General features: G+C 43.2%; 1 protein-coding gene across 4 annotated transcripts in view; it reads right to left on the minus strand.

Moving 5' to 3' along the window:
• Nucleotides 1–260: 260 nt before the first annotated feature.
• The window catches only part of NDRG3 (NDRG family member 3), a 91,287-nt gene continuing 75,716 nt past the window's right edge, over nucleotides 261–15,831 (minus strand). For 2 of the 4 annotated variants that reach the window (XM_055089792.1, XM_024128475.2), the window contains 7 exons: nucleotides 12,365–12,468; nucleotides 11,153–11,218; nucleotides 10,981–11,032; nucleotides 7,286–7,333; nucleotides 4,564–4,599; nucleotides 4,427–4,478; nucleotides 266–2,119 (listed from right to left, as the gene is read on the minus strand). In XM_055089792.1, coding sequence (XP_054945767.1) covers nucleotides 1,938–2,119; nucleotides 4,427–4,478; nucleotides 4,564–4,599; nucleotides 7,286–7,333; nucleotides 10,981–11,032; nucleotides 11,153–11,218; nucleotides 12,365–12,468 — 540 coding nt within the window. In that variant the 3' untranslated portion in view covers nucleotides 266–1,937. Of the gene's footprint in view, nucleotides 2,120–3,193; nucleotides 3,233–4,426; nucleotides 4,479–4,563; nucleotides 4,600–7,285; nucleotides 7,334–10,980; nucleotides 11,033–11,152; nucleotides 11,219–12,364; nucleotides 12,469–15,831 lie in introns of all 4 variants that reach the window. The other 2 variants (XM_055089791.1, XM_024128474.3) reach the window with 2 other exon arrangements.

Here is a 15,831-nt window from a genome sequence, read left to right on the forward strand (position 1 = left end):
ATCTGCCACAGACACAGCAACCTCGATGTAGTGGTAGCCGCAGCCCCTGGACCATTCAAAACTGACCTGAGACGGCTGCCTCCTGAAATTATCCTTGGTGGGTATGAAGACAGCCCCTTCTGGCGAAATACAGTCTGGTCTGCTGGAGAAGCCCTGGCAGGTGGCTGCAGATTACTACACGAGGGGTGGGACGTGGCAACTGCACAAAGAGGGCAGAGCTGAGATGCAGAATGCCTTTCCAAGATCTCGGCTTCTCCTGCATCACCTCACGGTCAGGCTTCTCACGGTCAGGTTTTCGGTTTGAGAGGAATATAGGCATGTCAGATGGACTCAGGGTTCAATCTCGGCTGGCTTACTGGTATGACCTCAGGCAAATTATTTATCCTGGGTCTTGGTTTCCTCACTTTAAATGGACAGTGTTGCTGGGTGGATAATCATCAGGTATGTGAGTATGCCCAGCACGGAACCCACACGCAGTCACTCGGTACCCCCGAGCCCCAGGAAGTGGCTTGAGAGAAATCACACCAGCCACCGGGTAACAATGAGACATATACAGCTTTATTTCATCATCCGTAAAAAGTTGTACTCTGACAGAGTAACACATTCCGTATCTCAGCAGAAAGCAAATGCTGCATCTGAAAAGCCCCTTCCTAAGATCAGAACTGTGTAACCCTTCTCTATGTAACATCTCAATGCCCTCAAAGCTGGGCCCTTACTGGGTGGCAGTTGCTTTCACCCTCCTCCTGGTGATACTCTCTGGGTGGCTGTGACTCCGTCACATAGCAGCGGACTGAACAAAATCCTACCCGGACAGGCTGCCCTTACAGATTGGCCCCTTCCCTCCTACAAAAGGGAGTTCACAGAAATAACTTTCTGAGAAATGGGTTTTATCTGAATTTCATTTAGCTTCCATTAAGTCTGCTGAAATCAAGTCTATACTGTTCCTCCCTCCCCAGCCATTTCCTCATCATCTATATAATTTTCAGGCTATACCTCTCCCTTCTGGGGCAATTGAGGGATGGAGAGTGTTCCTCCTGGGAGGCGCTTCCTGCAGACGTCTGGTATGGTATCAGACACTGCAGAGACTCAGTTTTGTTCTGACAGAGCAGAGGCCTGGAATTTCGTTTTCCCCTTCCTGTGCTAAAAAAGTCCAGTGATTAAGCCACACTCACTCCTTGGGAAAAACTCCACGTTGCTTCAGAACCTCATCATTCATGGGCTTCTAAGAGAACATATCTCCCTCCCTTTTATTCACAGAATAGTATATGTGAATTCATTTGGAGAGGAGAAGGTGGCTGGCCACCCGGCCTGCTTCTCTATGGAACAGGCTCCCTTCTGTTGGTCACAGCCAACAATCCAAACAGGAATTATGATCTCCCACATTCCTCAGAACTGCTCTCTCCTGAAGTCACTTTGCAGATCTTGTTGACCAATATGGAAGCGAAAGAGAATGCAATGGCCTACCCAACCTAGAAACCTGTTCTGCATATTTCCCCTAAAAACACCACTGAAAATGCAAAAAAAGAGTCCCTTTTTTTTTTGTTTTTTGCAGAAGCTCTACAAGAAAGCCTGTCTAAAATCACAGAACTATGCACACACAAACACAGACACGCGTGCTCACACACATACATCAGGATCAAACCATCTTAGCTACATAGTTGGGAAAGCACAGGAAAGAGCTGGCAAGAGGAGATATGGAGATCTGACCAGCTGAAGATGTTGGAATGCTACAGTAATGGCATGGAAGTGGTTCTTGGTACATACAAAAAGGGGGGTGGGCAGGCAGAGAGGATGATTAATCCAGGATGCCAGAAAGAGAGAGTCAGTGGCCATGCAAGACTTAAAGATAGATGCCAGTTTGCTGGATGAAGTGTTATATTATGGAGTGGTTGTTTGAAGGAGGATGGACTTGCATGGTCCGGGGGAGGAGCATCTGCTTAGCAGGACACCTCCATGGTCTGGGGTCTGTCTAGAACATCAGGAGACTCAGAGGACTCTTGAGCTCCATCTGACTGATTGCTGGCGACAGATCGGCTGAAGGCACTTTCTCCAGAGCCGATGCTACTTGAGGTGGAGTGGGTCCGTGATCGGGCGAGCCGGGTCATGCTGGCAGATGGGACTGTAAGAAAGAACCAAGAGGACTATAGGAAGGAGCCCTGGTTAAACTCAGCTAATCTAGAAGTTTCACCAAAAGCTTTACATTTCGCTTTCCCAACCCATTTAAGGTGACACCAGCACAAGACATAGCCATCCCCACTCTGCATTATTGGCTCTAGGTGAGGGGCTACAGGCAAGGCTGCTTTAATCCTCTGGTTCTGGTTGGAATCTCAGCTGATTCTAGTCCACAGCAGAACAAGGGGAAACCTAAGTCCAGAGTATAGCCTCTTAGCTATGCCCATGCCATTCATAAGGTGATTAGGAAGGAGGCTTTGGGAACCCAAGTAGGTAACCAAAACCTGCAGTGCATGCAAGACTAAACGAAAGAAAGACAAACCACACCACACAAGTATGAAGGTTGTTTCACAAACACAGTGCAAGCCCGATACAACAAGACTACCATCCGTGTCCACAGGCGACCCTTGCTACCTGGGGAGGAGACGTGTAGGAAGATGAGGTGTAGGGAGGGCAGGCGGGCCTGGAGCTGGTCTCTGCACGGGGCGTGAGGTACAGGCTGCCTGTGAGGAAGAGCACTGGAGGTGGCTGTTGAACTCAGACTCCTGCCTACTGCCACTGCTTTGTCTGTAAGGTCCTTCCAGCTCGGCCAGGAAAGGGCCTTACCTGGCATACCCCACTGCCTATCTTTCCGAGACGCGAGCCACTCCCCCAGCTGCCATTTCAACGCTGGGGTCCGAAGATGCCATCACCTGCAGTTCTCCGGGCACAGGCTCTGACGCTCCTAATTGAGAATCCAGTGTCTGGCGGTTAACTCAAGGATCAGTAAGTAGGTGGTGGTGGAGGAGGGACGCTGCCTATAAAGTGTCAGCTGCTGCTGTGACCCTGGCTGTTACAACCCGCTCCTTTACTCCTGGGGGACCAGGGCGGGACCTGCAGGCTAACTCGCTCAGGGCACAACGAGCCACGTTCTATCGGGCTCTCACTGCACAGGAAAACCGCGGACATGCTGCGGGCAGCCAATGCAGCCAGGAGAGCATGGCTGGGAGGCAGGGGCAGGGGCCAGCATAGAGAAAGGTACCTGACTCGGTGCTCAGGTGACTGAGCTGCACATACGGGACTGGAAGCAGGATGGACACAGGAAAAGGCAGGTTAGTGACCCGACAGTGCCAAGCGGCAACCTCGGCTGCCTGGCAGACACTGACAGAACGCTCTAAGCCAGGGGTGAAGTTTTATTTTAAGGCCCCAGAAAGGAGGTTGAGGCCAATTGATGCTTCAAGAACATCTCAGATGTTACTTCTCTCAACTAGTCAAAGGTTTTCTCCTTCACTATAAAGAGCCAACCTGCTTGGATCAGAAATGGATCCAACAGCTGGAAGATCAGCTGCTTCCTCGGAAAGGAGAGGGACTTCTGCCCCTCCCAGAGGGATATGGGTGTGGGCTCGGGTGGTAGTGGCGCACAGACGGGGATGACACAGCCACTCTAGACGAGACACACACGAGCTGCCTGCCAGGTACAGGGCTGTACCCAGGGGCCCAGCTGCTGCCCAGAGCAGCTGCCCAATCGTCATTAATCACATTGATACCAAAGACAGGAGAAAAATCACCCTACTGGATAAAGAGCTCTGTACCTGGGTAGAAGAGTTTTCCTTTTTATAACTCCAAGAAAGGAGCAAGTGTGGATATTCTGTGACAAATGAGAAAGCTCAGGGGTCTCACAATACAAGAGACCAGAACACTGGCACATGATACGGACACATCCTTGGATTCACTCTAAAATACTCTGCAAGTTCATCTCCTGTGGTGGAGCAGACTTAACTGATTTAACTCCTTTTCTTCTGGAGTCTCCATTTTGCTTCTCTAGTCCAGGAGTCATTAACCAGCTGAGTTCAGATGCAAATAACAACTTCAGATTCATAGCTAGGTCTGGCTAAGCTTCAGTGGTTGAAAATGTGGGCTCTGGAGTCAGACTGCCAGGGTTTGAATCATGGCTCTGCAGCTGAATCGTTACCCTGGGAAAGGTGCTTAGCCTCTTTGAGCCTCAGCTTCCTTTTCTATAAAATGGGACTAATAACAGAACTTACCTCTCAAGGTTAAGAATATAGAGTGCCTGGCACAAAGTAAGTGCTTAATAAGCATTAGCTCATCTTTATATATACGCACAGATGAATGTTCCATAAACATTTTGGTTTCTACTTGATTTCAGGCTGGCTAGCACAGAGGTTAAGCCCTGAGAATTGAGTGCTCATCCGATGCCAAAATGACCCCATTATCAATAAATCTTTGGTAGAATAGAAAGTTGTGTACTACTCACTGTAGCCCATTCCCTGCAAAAAGTACTTGAAGGCCTCAGTGAGCTTCCCGGGCTAGGGGGACAAAATAAGAAGGCGTTAATCTTTGCACAGTCAGAGAGCTGGAATCAAATGGGTGCTTTTTAAAAAATCTCCTTACCTGAACTACTTGGGGTAGTCCACCACAGTCTGCCATCTAGAAGAGGAAAAAAATGTAAGTCAGCTGAGACTTACACTTAGGGGAAATGCTCTGAACATCCATGGGTCCTTTCAAACAGGACAGGATCAAATTTTAGGGTCCTTAACTTAATGTTTAACTACATCCAAGTGTCCATCTCCTCAATGCACTCTTACACAAAGACTTAAATCCTAGCAATAACCTTGGATGTAATTTTGAAAGATTATTCAACGTTTATTAATCAGTAGTGCAGGGCCTAACTTTCAGGCCCATGTCGGGAATCTTCCATTTGGGTGATAGTGAAGTTAACCACTACCTTCATGGTGCTGCCTCCACCTGGAGAATGTTCCTTTCAGAGTCCTCAAACAGTGTGATCCTAACTTCTCAGGGTACCACACTTTTAAGGTTCCCTCTCAACTCTACATTGTCTTCACTTCACGACTAAGGGGATGCCTCCAATCAGGCACTGAGGCTGAATTCAGCCAACCTACTTGGTCAGCCACTTTCATTTCATAGTTGGATTTGGTAAGGCTGTCTCTCACTTCATAAATCTTTACAGTTGGTTATTCTCACCTGTGCAAAGATTTCTAGAGTAGGGTTTTATTAGCATGCATTGGAATTACCAGGAGGACTTGTTAAAACTCAGATTCTTGAGTTCCTGCCCTAGAGATTCTTTTTAAAAAAAAAAAAAAAAAAATTTATTTATTTATTTTGCGGCACGTGGGATCTTCATCGCCCCGTGCAGGATCTTTAGTTGTGGCGTGCGGGTTCTTTAGCTGCAGCATGTGGGATCTTTTAGTTGTGGCATGAGGGATCTAGTTCCCTGACCAGGGATCAAACCTGGGCGCCCTGCATTGGGAGCACGGAGTCCTAACCGCTAGACCACCAGGAAAGTCCCTAGAGATTCTTACTGAATAGGTTTGGAGCGGGTCTCAAGAACCTGCATTTCTAACAAGCCAGGTGATGCATATTCTGCCAATCCGCAGAGAACACTGCTTCTAGGGCATGATGGCCAACCATGAGGCCACCCTCCTCCTTCCAGCTGTTATGCATTCCATACTCAGATAGTAACCTATTCAGGCTGACTGGCTTTTTTTTTTTTTTTTTGACTGGCATTTTTTAAAAAAGAGACATGAACCTCACGGTCTCCCTTCACTAACATAAAAACTTTCTTTGAGGGTGGACTGTTATTCAGCAGATGGGATTGCCACATGAGACACAGGAATTTGAGGTTAATAAGGAACAGTCAGTTCCCTGAAAATTCTACGTGTAAGATCAGGAACAAATATTTAACCTGAATAATTATAAAACAGACCTAACTGGCTCAGGCTGTATTTTCATGAAGGTAGGAGTCAAAGTCTGATTAGAACTGTAAAACAGTTCCCGTATGCAGAGAGAATACTGGGAAAGACTGTTTCCAAGCTTGATACCTATCAGAGAATCAGTTCCATCATGCTGTTGTGGATGGGCATTTTTGCCCAGAAATAAGCACATCTATGGCTACTGTAAAGTTGTTTTGCGCTTTTGGAAAACTGATTCAAAGCTGCAACAAAAGCTAATTTGAAGCCACATGCTTTAAAAAAAAAATTCATATTTTAGATTAGTTCATCAATCACCTGGACCTCAGAACACTCTGAGTTTTGTCACCTCAGAGCATTAACCTCATGTTATATTTCCAGGAAATACGGGCTGCTTCTGGTGGCAGCACTTCCCTTTTAATCTCACTTCAAAGAGAAAGGGAAGAAAGCAGAGGTCTTTCAGGCTGAGAAAGTAACAGTCAGAAGCATAAGATCAGTACTTAAATCTACTGTAATCCAAATTCAAACCAGGAGGTCAGGCCCTTAAATATGTCACTAGAGGCTCCAGAAAATGTGAGCCTGGGGTACAATCAAAATAGGGAGAAGCTTGATATTAACCCTAGAAATTTAGTACAAGAGTTACTCTCTATTTGCCCTAAGAGAAAGAAAAAAATGCATCTACCCTTATCATGAGAATGTTATTGGAAGCTTCCTTATCCATACAAGGGGATTTAGCACGTAAAGAATTTCCATTCATTATCTGATTTCTCACAACAATATTAAATAATGCTTATGACATTTTTATTTTTTTTTTATTTTTTAATTTTTTTTGCGGTATGCGGGCCTCTCACTGCTGTGGCCTCTCCCTTTGTGGAGCACAGGCTCCGGACGCGCAGGCCCAGCGGCCATGGCTCACGGGCCCAGCTGCTCCGCGGCATATGGGATCCTCCCAGACCGGGGCACGAACCCGTGTCCCCTGCATCGGCAGGCGGACTCTCAACCACTGCGCCACCAGGGAAGCCCCCGCTTATGACATTTTTAATGACACGGGAAGATGTTTATATGTCAAAAAGTTGAGGAAAACAGACACAGGGCTATAAACAGCCTATGATCTTAATGATGTAAAAATGTATAGGACAAAGACTGATATTTTTACCAGAAGGTTACCTTTGGGTGGCAGGATTAGGGTAATTTTTATTTTATTCTTTTTTATATTTCCATTTTTTTCCTATTTTCCAATTTTCTACAATGAGAATATATTCAGGAAAAGAAATTTTTTTAAAGAGAATCAGAGAGAGAAAGAGAAGCTTTCCTTCTTTCTGGGCAACTATTCCAGAAATAAAGTAATTTGAACCACATATAATTTACTCACTAATGGTTGGCAATGAGGAAAGAAGACACATTACCTTTAGCAAAGTTGTATTTACAGGATTCAGGCGAGAATTGCATTCAACCTTAAAAAAGAGAGAGAGAGAGACAATTTTATGAACTGCTAGAAAAATAAGAAATAGCTTGGCATGAAAATGATCTTCCAAGATCAATGGCTCATTTGGAGATGGCTGAATCAGCCAAATTACCAAAATACAAAGTGGGAGACATACTTATATGAAGTACTTTATATCTTATATTTCTTAGTAGATCTAAAAATCTGGCAAAGTTCATTTTCTGAATCCGTTACAAGTAGAGTCTTTAAAGGACTACATGTTGAATCTAATTCCTCCTACTCGCTACATAACATGGGGACAAGTTATGTACTTTAAAAAGTGAACTGGACCGTGGCCCTCACCTGCTGGGGTCTTGATGATTTCCCAGCACAACTGGCCCTTAAACCCCTCCCCTGCCCATTTCTCACCCCTTTCCCGTGCCCTGGAGGTAGTGGGTTTGCCATTCCTTACACCCTGACTCTCTTCTGCCTCAAGATCTTTGGCTATCCCATGTAAAGTTGAACTCTCTACGGTTTTTCTCTCACTGTAGCCATTACAATTAAGAATTACAACCTTGTATATTTACATGTATGGTATCTCATACCTTTGTATCCACAAAGGCAGAGACCTCAAAGAAAATGTTCTGGGGAGATAATCTCCAGGTTCAACAATGTTTTATGGTTAACTCGATTAACTGGATCTCTTCTTCTTTTTTTTTTTTTTTTTGCGGTACGCGGGCCTCTCACTGTTGTGGCCTCTCCCATTGCGGAGCACAGGCTCCGGACGCGCAGGCTCAGCGGCCATGGCTCACGGGCCCAGCCGCTCCGCGGCATGTGGGATCTTCCCGGACCAGGGCACGAACCCGCGTCCCCTGCATCGGCAGGCGGACTCTCAACCACCGTGCCACCAAGGAAGCCCTGGATCTCTTCTTTATACATGCTTTTGCCCAAGCACACATGTAAAACACTGTGCTAAGAGCATGGAATCTAGTGGGGTGGAAATGTACTATGAGGCAGAATGAGATCACTTGAAAATTTCACTTCTGAGCTGAGCGAGAATAGAAGAATGAGTAGAATTTCTACAGCTAGAGTAAGAAGGGGTGGGCATTTGAAGGCTTCCAGAGTCAGGGGGGAAGCATAAGCAAAGACCCAGGGGATGCGAAGTGAGTGTGCAGGGCATGTGTGGGGTTACAGAGACAAGCATGGCGTGAGGATGCACTGTGGGGAGAGGCTGGAAAGACTTGAACTGACTGTGGAAGGCAAAAAGCCACAGAGGGTTTCTGGGGTGACAGGATGTGAGTTGTTTTAGGAAAATAACCAGCAGTGGCCTGTATGACAGACTGCAGAGGCAGTGAGCCAGTTAGGGAGTTATTAAAATTACCTAGGCAAGAACCAGTAACCCAGCTGAATGTTTACTCTGGGGATTGCTGATGGGTAGGTATTCAAAACTCTTCTAAAATCACAGGATGATCTAAAAGCCAGAATCACCAAATCAAGGTTTTTGCTCTATACAAGTGACAACGCAGGCAGTGACAAACAAATGTACCCGTTTACTTACTACAGAAGGTGCTCTAAAGGGCAGAGTGTAAAAACCGGACCCCTAACTGCCAGGCACAGTGCTGAGAACACAGTAGATATACAATAAATATTTTCTGGAAGAATGAACTCCCAAGTCTGTATTTAATATAATAAAGCATGCTTTCCTTGGTTCATCACTTTGTAATTTCTGCAACTTTATAGGAAGTCTCCGTTTCCGGTAGGCCAAGAACAACAGTTGGTTTTTGACATGTCTACTCTCTCCCCAGCTCCAAGTGCAGACTCCGTCTTAATCATTTTTGTATTCTCCACAGCATCGAGAGAATAGGAGATGCTGAATGAATATGTGAGCAAGACTAGCTAGCAACAGTGACCAGAATTTGTGGTTTCTTCCTGCTCTTCCATGCATGGATATAGCCCTTGAATCCCTACCAACTTATGGGATAAAAGGCTCTGGCAGGGGAGCTGGTTTTGAATGTGTCTAGAAGAGCATCTAGTTTGTGGTACAGATGGGGTTCCTGAAGTTCTTCTCTATAAACACTGAAGGTGTGGAAATCAGAAAAAGATCTTATCTGTATTGGCCAACTTACACAATCTTGAAAAATAATTGGTAATGTTGCTTTAAGTCCATGTAATTTCCAAAAGGCAACTCAGCATGATTAGAGAATTCTGATTAAGAGTATTTTCTATAAACGATACTATTTTCATAAACACATGTTTATGAAAAAATGTTTTTGATAGATATTTTGTAGCATGTATCTCTACCTTTTTAGCCAAAAAAGACTGACCTTTACAAAACTCCTTCTTGATGAGATCATCACTATAACTTTATTACCTTTGGGGATTTTTTTTTTTTTTTGATTTGAGAGTTATTTGCCTCTGTGCTCAAGCCACACTATGTATTTTACACTAGACACGGAATGTTTTACAGGGTAATTCAGGGAAGTGTGAATATATTCTATTGTCACACCTATCTCACCCTACCAACACCCCCCCCCGCCCACCAACCTTCTCATCTATGTCTGCATCTCTGATTAATTATTAGATTCCCTTTCTAAAAGCTTTATTTCCTAATGTTTTGCTCTAAATAGGGTAGAAGTGAAGTAGGCCAAAGAAAACCAGATAATTTCACGCAGATACTTAAGTTATATATGCTGTGGGAAAGACAAGCAAGTGATAACAGACTTATGAAAAACTGTCAGCTTCATCTGTAATTACAGAAGTGCAAATTAAAACAGTGGGATACCATTTTTAATCAAATTAACTACTAATGAAATTTAAAAGTCCAAGGCTGAACAGCATGCTGTGAAACAGGCACTCTCACACATAGGCAGTGGCAACACACTGTTATGTCTTTTCTGGAAAGGAATCTGGCAAAATGTATTAAAAACCTTACAGAGGTTTATGATATTTGACACATTATTTCCACCTCATCCCAGGGAAATGATCAAAGATTCAGGCAAAGATTCTCTACGGATGTTCAACAGCAACATTATTAATGGTGCAAAATCAGAAATAATCAACAGGAGAATGGGGTTACATAAACAAGGGTATATTTATAAGACTGAACCTTATACAGACATACTGACTTTATAGTATGGAAAAATGCCCTCAACAGTGCTAAGTCATGAGGTCCCAAAACACTGTATAGCTAATATCATCCCATCTATTGTAAAGAGAAGCATAATGGCTTGTCTTTGAGTAATGGGATCATGACTTCTCCTCCCGTCCTCCTATTTACCAGCTTTCTACAATGAGCACACATTTTTTTTTGCCAGGGTACTATGTGCTTGAGGAAAGTATACAGGCTCCCAGCGGCCTTCTATATCTGTGGTGGCTGCAGAAGGCCAAGGCTGTCAGCAGTCTGACGATAAGCCAGTGGCCTTTACCTGTACTGCCTGCCACAGAGCGAGCTCCACCACCCAAAGCACTCAAGGGCAGTCCTGATCCCTTCGGATGAAACCCAGTGATCAACGAGGAATTCTTCCTCCAAACTGGGTCACAAATTGCAAACCCTGGTCTGTGTAATGAGAAATCACAAAAACTAGTACCTACCAACTGTTTCGAGTGCGTCAGCAGCGTGTTACACACAATTTATTGCATTTCATCTTATTCACCTTCACAACATCAGGACATACTTACCACAGCCTCAACTGCAGGTGAATTGTCACCTACCACCAATAAAGTAGAACACCTGGGGAAAGGGAAAAGAAGAGGACACTCAGCAAGCAGCTCAGATACTCCACTGAAAATGACTCTGTCTATGAAAGGCAAAGATGTTGAGCAACGTGGTGGGGGAGACTGAGGGACTTACTTTAATGTCTTTGATTTGTTATCATTTTGTCCCAGAATGGGTCTTTCGATCTCCAGGTCTCTGCGTCTAGAGAAACACAAAGGAATCAATGCGCTTTTCAGGTAAAATCATGGCAACTCAGGTTACTTCCTGGTTGTGACAACCAAAATGTATCAAGAAATCTGAAAACTATCTTTCTTTCACACAGATGATGGAAGGGGCCCTTGCGCACTTTGTTCAGTGGCATCCTGAGTGGTACAGGGCAGGAAAAAGGGACTCCGCAGGATGCTAAGAGGAGGCAACTTCAAAACTCAACAGCACTGCTGTTGAAATCCTCAAGTCTTAAGTGTTCAATTTTCCAACCAGTTTATAGGAATAATTTCTTAAGGGGAACTTTTTTCTTTTTTTTTTTTTGGCCACACCACGTGGCATGCAGGATCCTCCCCGAGCAGGGATCCAACCCGTGCCCCCTGCTTTGGGAGCACAGAATCTTAAGCACTGGACCGCCATGGAGGTCCAAGGGGAACTTTTTTGGGGGAACATTCTCCTGGTAACTAACAGTTCAGTGCAGTACTTAATAACCTTTCTGATTTCAACGAAAAATAAGGAAGCTCTGTTACACAGAGGAAGGAGCTAGAGAGACTGGGTTCAAAACCTGGCTTTGCTCCTGACCGGCTGTGTGACTCTGGGTAAGTTACAGCTGACCCATTTCCTCAATCTTTTCCATGTACCCAGAAAGCTAGAAGGAGCTAACATTTTCACCTTGGAGAAGCTGGTCCCAAGATAAGAATTAAGCTTCTCTCCGTGTGTGATAAGAATTAAGCTTCTCTTCGGGTGTCACTTCTGCGTGATGACAGGACACCAGGAGAGAGACTAAATTGGGGCCCAAGACTTCTATTCTTTGCCTCCTCTACATGCATCTTTCTGTGCCACCTCAATCTGTGTGTTTTGTGTGTGTACATAACTTTAGGTACTTCTGGTCTCAAAACATCTTAAAAGTACAACTGGTAGTTGAACGTGCCTGAAACAGCCTTCAATTCATGCATTGCTCTTGAAAACTGTCTTCATTTCTACCTGAAAGCCCTTCCCCTTCTACTGTGGTGAAAAGTACGAAAGCAATCTCATCACACAACATGGAGGAAGTAGTTTTCTCCTCTTCTCCTTCTCTCTTAAATATCCGTTATCTTCTTAGACCTAGTCTGCATTTAAGTGAAGGAATAGAAACAACTGTACCCATTATAGGAACCCAGGAAGAGCTGTAGGTTTTCTTGGTTGATATCTTGGGCAATATGCAGTCTGTAGGTTTGAATCAGGTCCAGGTTGGCCTGCAACTCTTCCTAGAACAATGAAAAGAAGACACAGGTAAACTTCTGAGCTACAGTACAAGTCTATCTTGTTTGGTTTGCATTCTCAATGCCCAAAGCCAAAGCTCCCTGCCCATGATGGGAGATGGGGCAGAGGCTGGGGGGCCTACTTATGTACTGGTAGGCTGAATGGCTTCTTTTTTATTTGCATCAGACTGGTTCAGTGCCATATTCTGTGTTGAATGAGGGCACCAAAGAATCTATGGTGGAAAAGGTCGGTAATTAACTCCAAATCAAGCACAAAAACATGGGGATATGCTCTGAATACCCTTCTCTGCAGCACAGAGGAAACTGCACTAAACTTGGATTCAAGTACTAGATGTGAAACTTAGGTTACCTAACCATTTGGAAGCCGAGTTTCCTTATCTGTGTCTTACTCATGTTCTGCCATTCTCATAAAAATAGAGTGTCTGTAAAATAAAGATAATAACCAGCTACCTGCCAGGGCTGTTTTAAAAATTAAATAAGAAAAGTTATATGGACTGTAAAGTATAAAATAAGTGGAAAGTAACATTTTTCTTATTAGCCATAAATCTGCATAATTAGCTTATCTGTATCTTCATCAATATTATGGGTATAATATCTATTTATATACTATCATTTAATAATATACATTGTAGAATTATATATTATATTCCATTTATAATACTTTATTAAGTCCATTTATCATTTATTTACTCTTACTACCAATACTATTTTTTTTTGTTGAGGTAGGATTGGTTTATAATATTAGTTTCAGTTGTACCACACAGTGATTCAAAATGTTTATAGATTATATTCCATTTAAAGTTATTATAAAATATTGGCTATATTCCCTGTATAAAATTCAAGAGAAACAAAATGGTCTGTATCAGTAAAAAGAGAATCTCCCTCCCCACCACCCATTGTCCACTGGCCCCTATCTTGCTGGTCTTCTTGGAGGCCACCAGAATGAGTTGCTAGGTTTTTGTGTACATAAGCATATATGTACATATATGTATACACACACAAACACACACACACACACACACACACACACACACACACACCAGTAAATAGTTTGAAGCAGAATGGAAAATGTTTACGCTGGAGGAAAGAAATGTATCAGGGATAGTGAGAGTCACTAAATCTAAAGCAGTGTGTAAAGGTCACCACCAGCAAGCCTTGTAGAGAAACAGAGATAAGGAGAACGTGTATTTGCATTCTCACTACTATATGGGTAAAGTGAGCCAAGAACACAGTAGGAAACTTACCAACTGGATCAGAGGCTACCTGAAACTAAAGGGCACTGGAGCCATTCCAAGGAAACGTGATAAATGCTGAAGATACTAAGAAAAGTGAACAACAAATGAACCACATGGCAATTAGAGATGAAATGACCTATCCAGCTCCCCCTTGAAAGTCTGAAGGGGAACTTGAGCAGCAAAGTTTGAGATAAAAAAAAAGAGAAGGAATGATATTGGTATAAAAGGGGTAAAACTGGCTTAAGTGCTAATGGAACTTCTCAGGAAAAGCTGTTACGTATAAATTGTACCCCCCACTCACATTTTTTTAAAACACAAAGTGTAGTCTGCTACACGTACCGTTCTACACTGTGCTTTTCCACTTAAAAGTATGGCAGAGGTCGTCACTCCTTATCAGGATATATGGAGCCATCTCATTTATTTATACTACCTGTTTTCCCACATGCTTGCTAGTACAAATGATCACTTTTTTATTTTTGCTAATTTGATAGATAAGAAAGGGGATATCACTGTGGGTTTTTTTTTATTAGAGAAGATGAGATTATTAATGTTTAGAAAACTTATTTGCTTTCATTTCAAAGCAATAAGAGCAATACAAGCATTTGCTTGCTTAAATTTATTTTTATTTTTTATTTAACATCTTTATTAGAGTAGAATTGCTTTACAATGTTGTGCTAGTTTCTGCTGTATAACAAAGTGAATCAGCTATACATATACATATATCCCCATATCTCCTCCCTCTTGCATCTCCCTCCCACCCTACTCCTGTCCTGCCCCTAGGTTCATTAGAAACTTTTTTTTTTTTGTAGATTCCATGTACATGTGTTTGCTTGCTTAAATTTCACTTAAATTTATTTTTATTTTTTATTTAACATCTTTATTAGAGTAGAATTGCTTTACAATGTTGTGCTAGTTTCTGCTGTATAACAAAGTGAATCAGCTATACATATACATATATCCCCATATCTCCTCCCTCTTGCATCTCCCTCCCACCCTCCCTATCCCACCCCTCTAGGTGGTCACAAAGCACCAAGCTGATCTCCCTGTGCTATGCAGCTGCTTCCCACTAGCTATCTATTTACATTCGGTAGTGTATACATGTCAATGCTACTCTCTCACTTCGTCCCAGCTTACCCTTCCCCCTCCCCGTGTACTCAAGTCCATTCTCTACCTCTACGTCTTTATTCCTGTCCTGCCCCTAGGTTCATTAGAACCTTTTTTTTTTTTTTGTAGATTCCATGTACATGTGTTTGCTTGCTTAAATTTCAAATGAACTCTTCAGCCTTGTGACAAACCACTGTCTGTGACCTCACACATTTTTAATTAAACACACATTATATATATGTTGTGAGGATGTTCTTACTTTACAAAAATCATTAAAATTCTCTTCTTAGCTTTCTCCTATTCCAATGCAAACACCTCAGGGCCTCATTCTTCCAGGTCAGGTGCTGTTTTGGCTAATTAACCTCCCGCAGGTATCCTACACTAAGTCTCCCACCAGGTTATTTAAAACCCCCAAATGCATCTTATAATTCCTTCCTCTTTGGCTTTTGAGCAAACTATTCCCCCTTCCTGGAATGATCCCCTTCCCCCCAAAATCTAAAATGTTGAATTTTATCCATCCTTCAAGGCCCAGCTGGGATGCCTCCACCTTGAAGCCTTCCTTGATCCTCTCCTGCCTTTGAATTCCTCTAGGTCCCTAACGGGGCCTCTCCTAAGATACCCTGACATGGTAGAAAGAGGAAAGCTTCAGAGTTAGACACACGTGGCTTCAAATGTCCCTTGATATGTTATTAGCTGCTGGCCTTGTATAAAACAATTCATTCTTCACCTGGAAAGTGGGAAAAATACAATTCCCATTATGAGATTATTAGATTGAATTGTTTAATGTACATAACACGTCTGTCTGAAATCTGTAGGCGTTCAATGAAAGGTATCAATAGTTCTTATTACTTATCCCTTTTTACATGTGCCATAGCAGTATTTCTGTACATCTCATCTCTCCACAGAGTGAGCTCCTGGAGAAGAAGGGCCATATCTTATATACATTTGTCTCTCCCAGAGCACTTAGCATGGAATTTTGTAAATTCTGTGAACTGGTTTTTAAGGTCTA

This window comes from Physeter macrocephalus, chromosome 14, assembly GCF_002837175.3.
Source record: "Physeter macrocephalus isolate SW-GA chromosome 14, ASM283717v5, whole genome shotgun sequence".
Taxonomy (NCBI): domain Eukaryota; kingdom Metazoa; phylum Chordata; class Mammalia; order Artiodactyla; family Physeteridae; genus Physeter; species Physeter macrocephalus.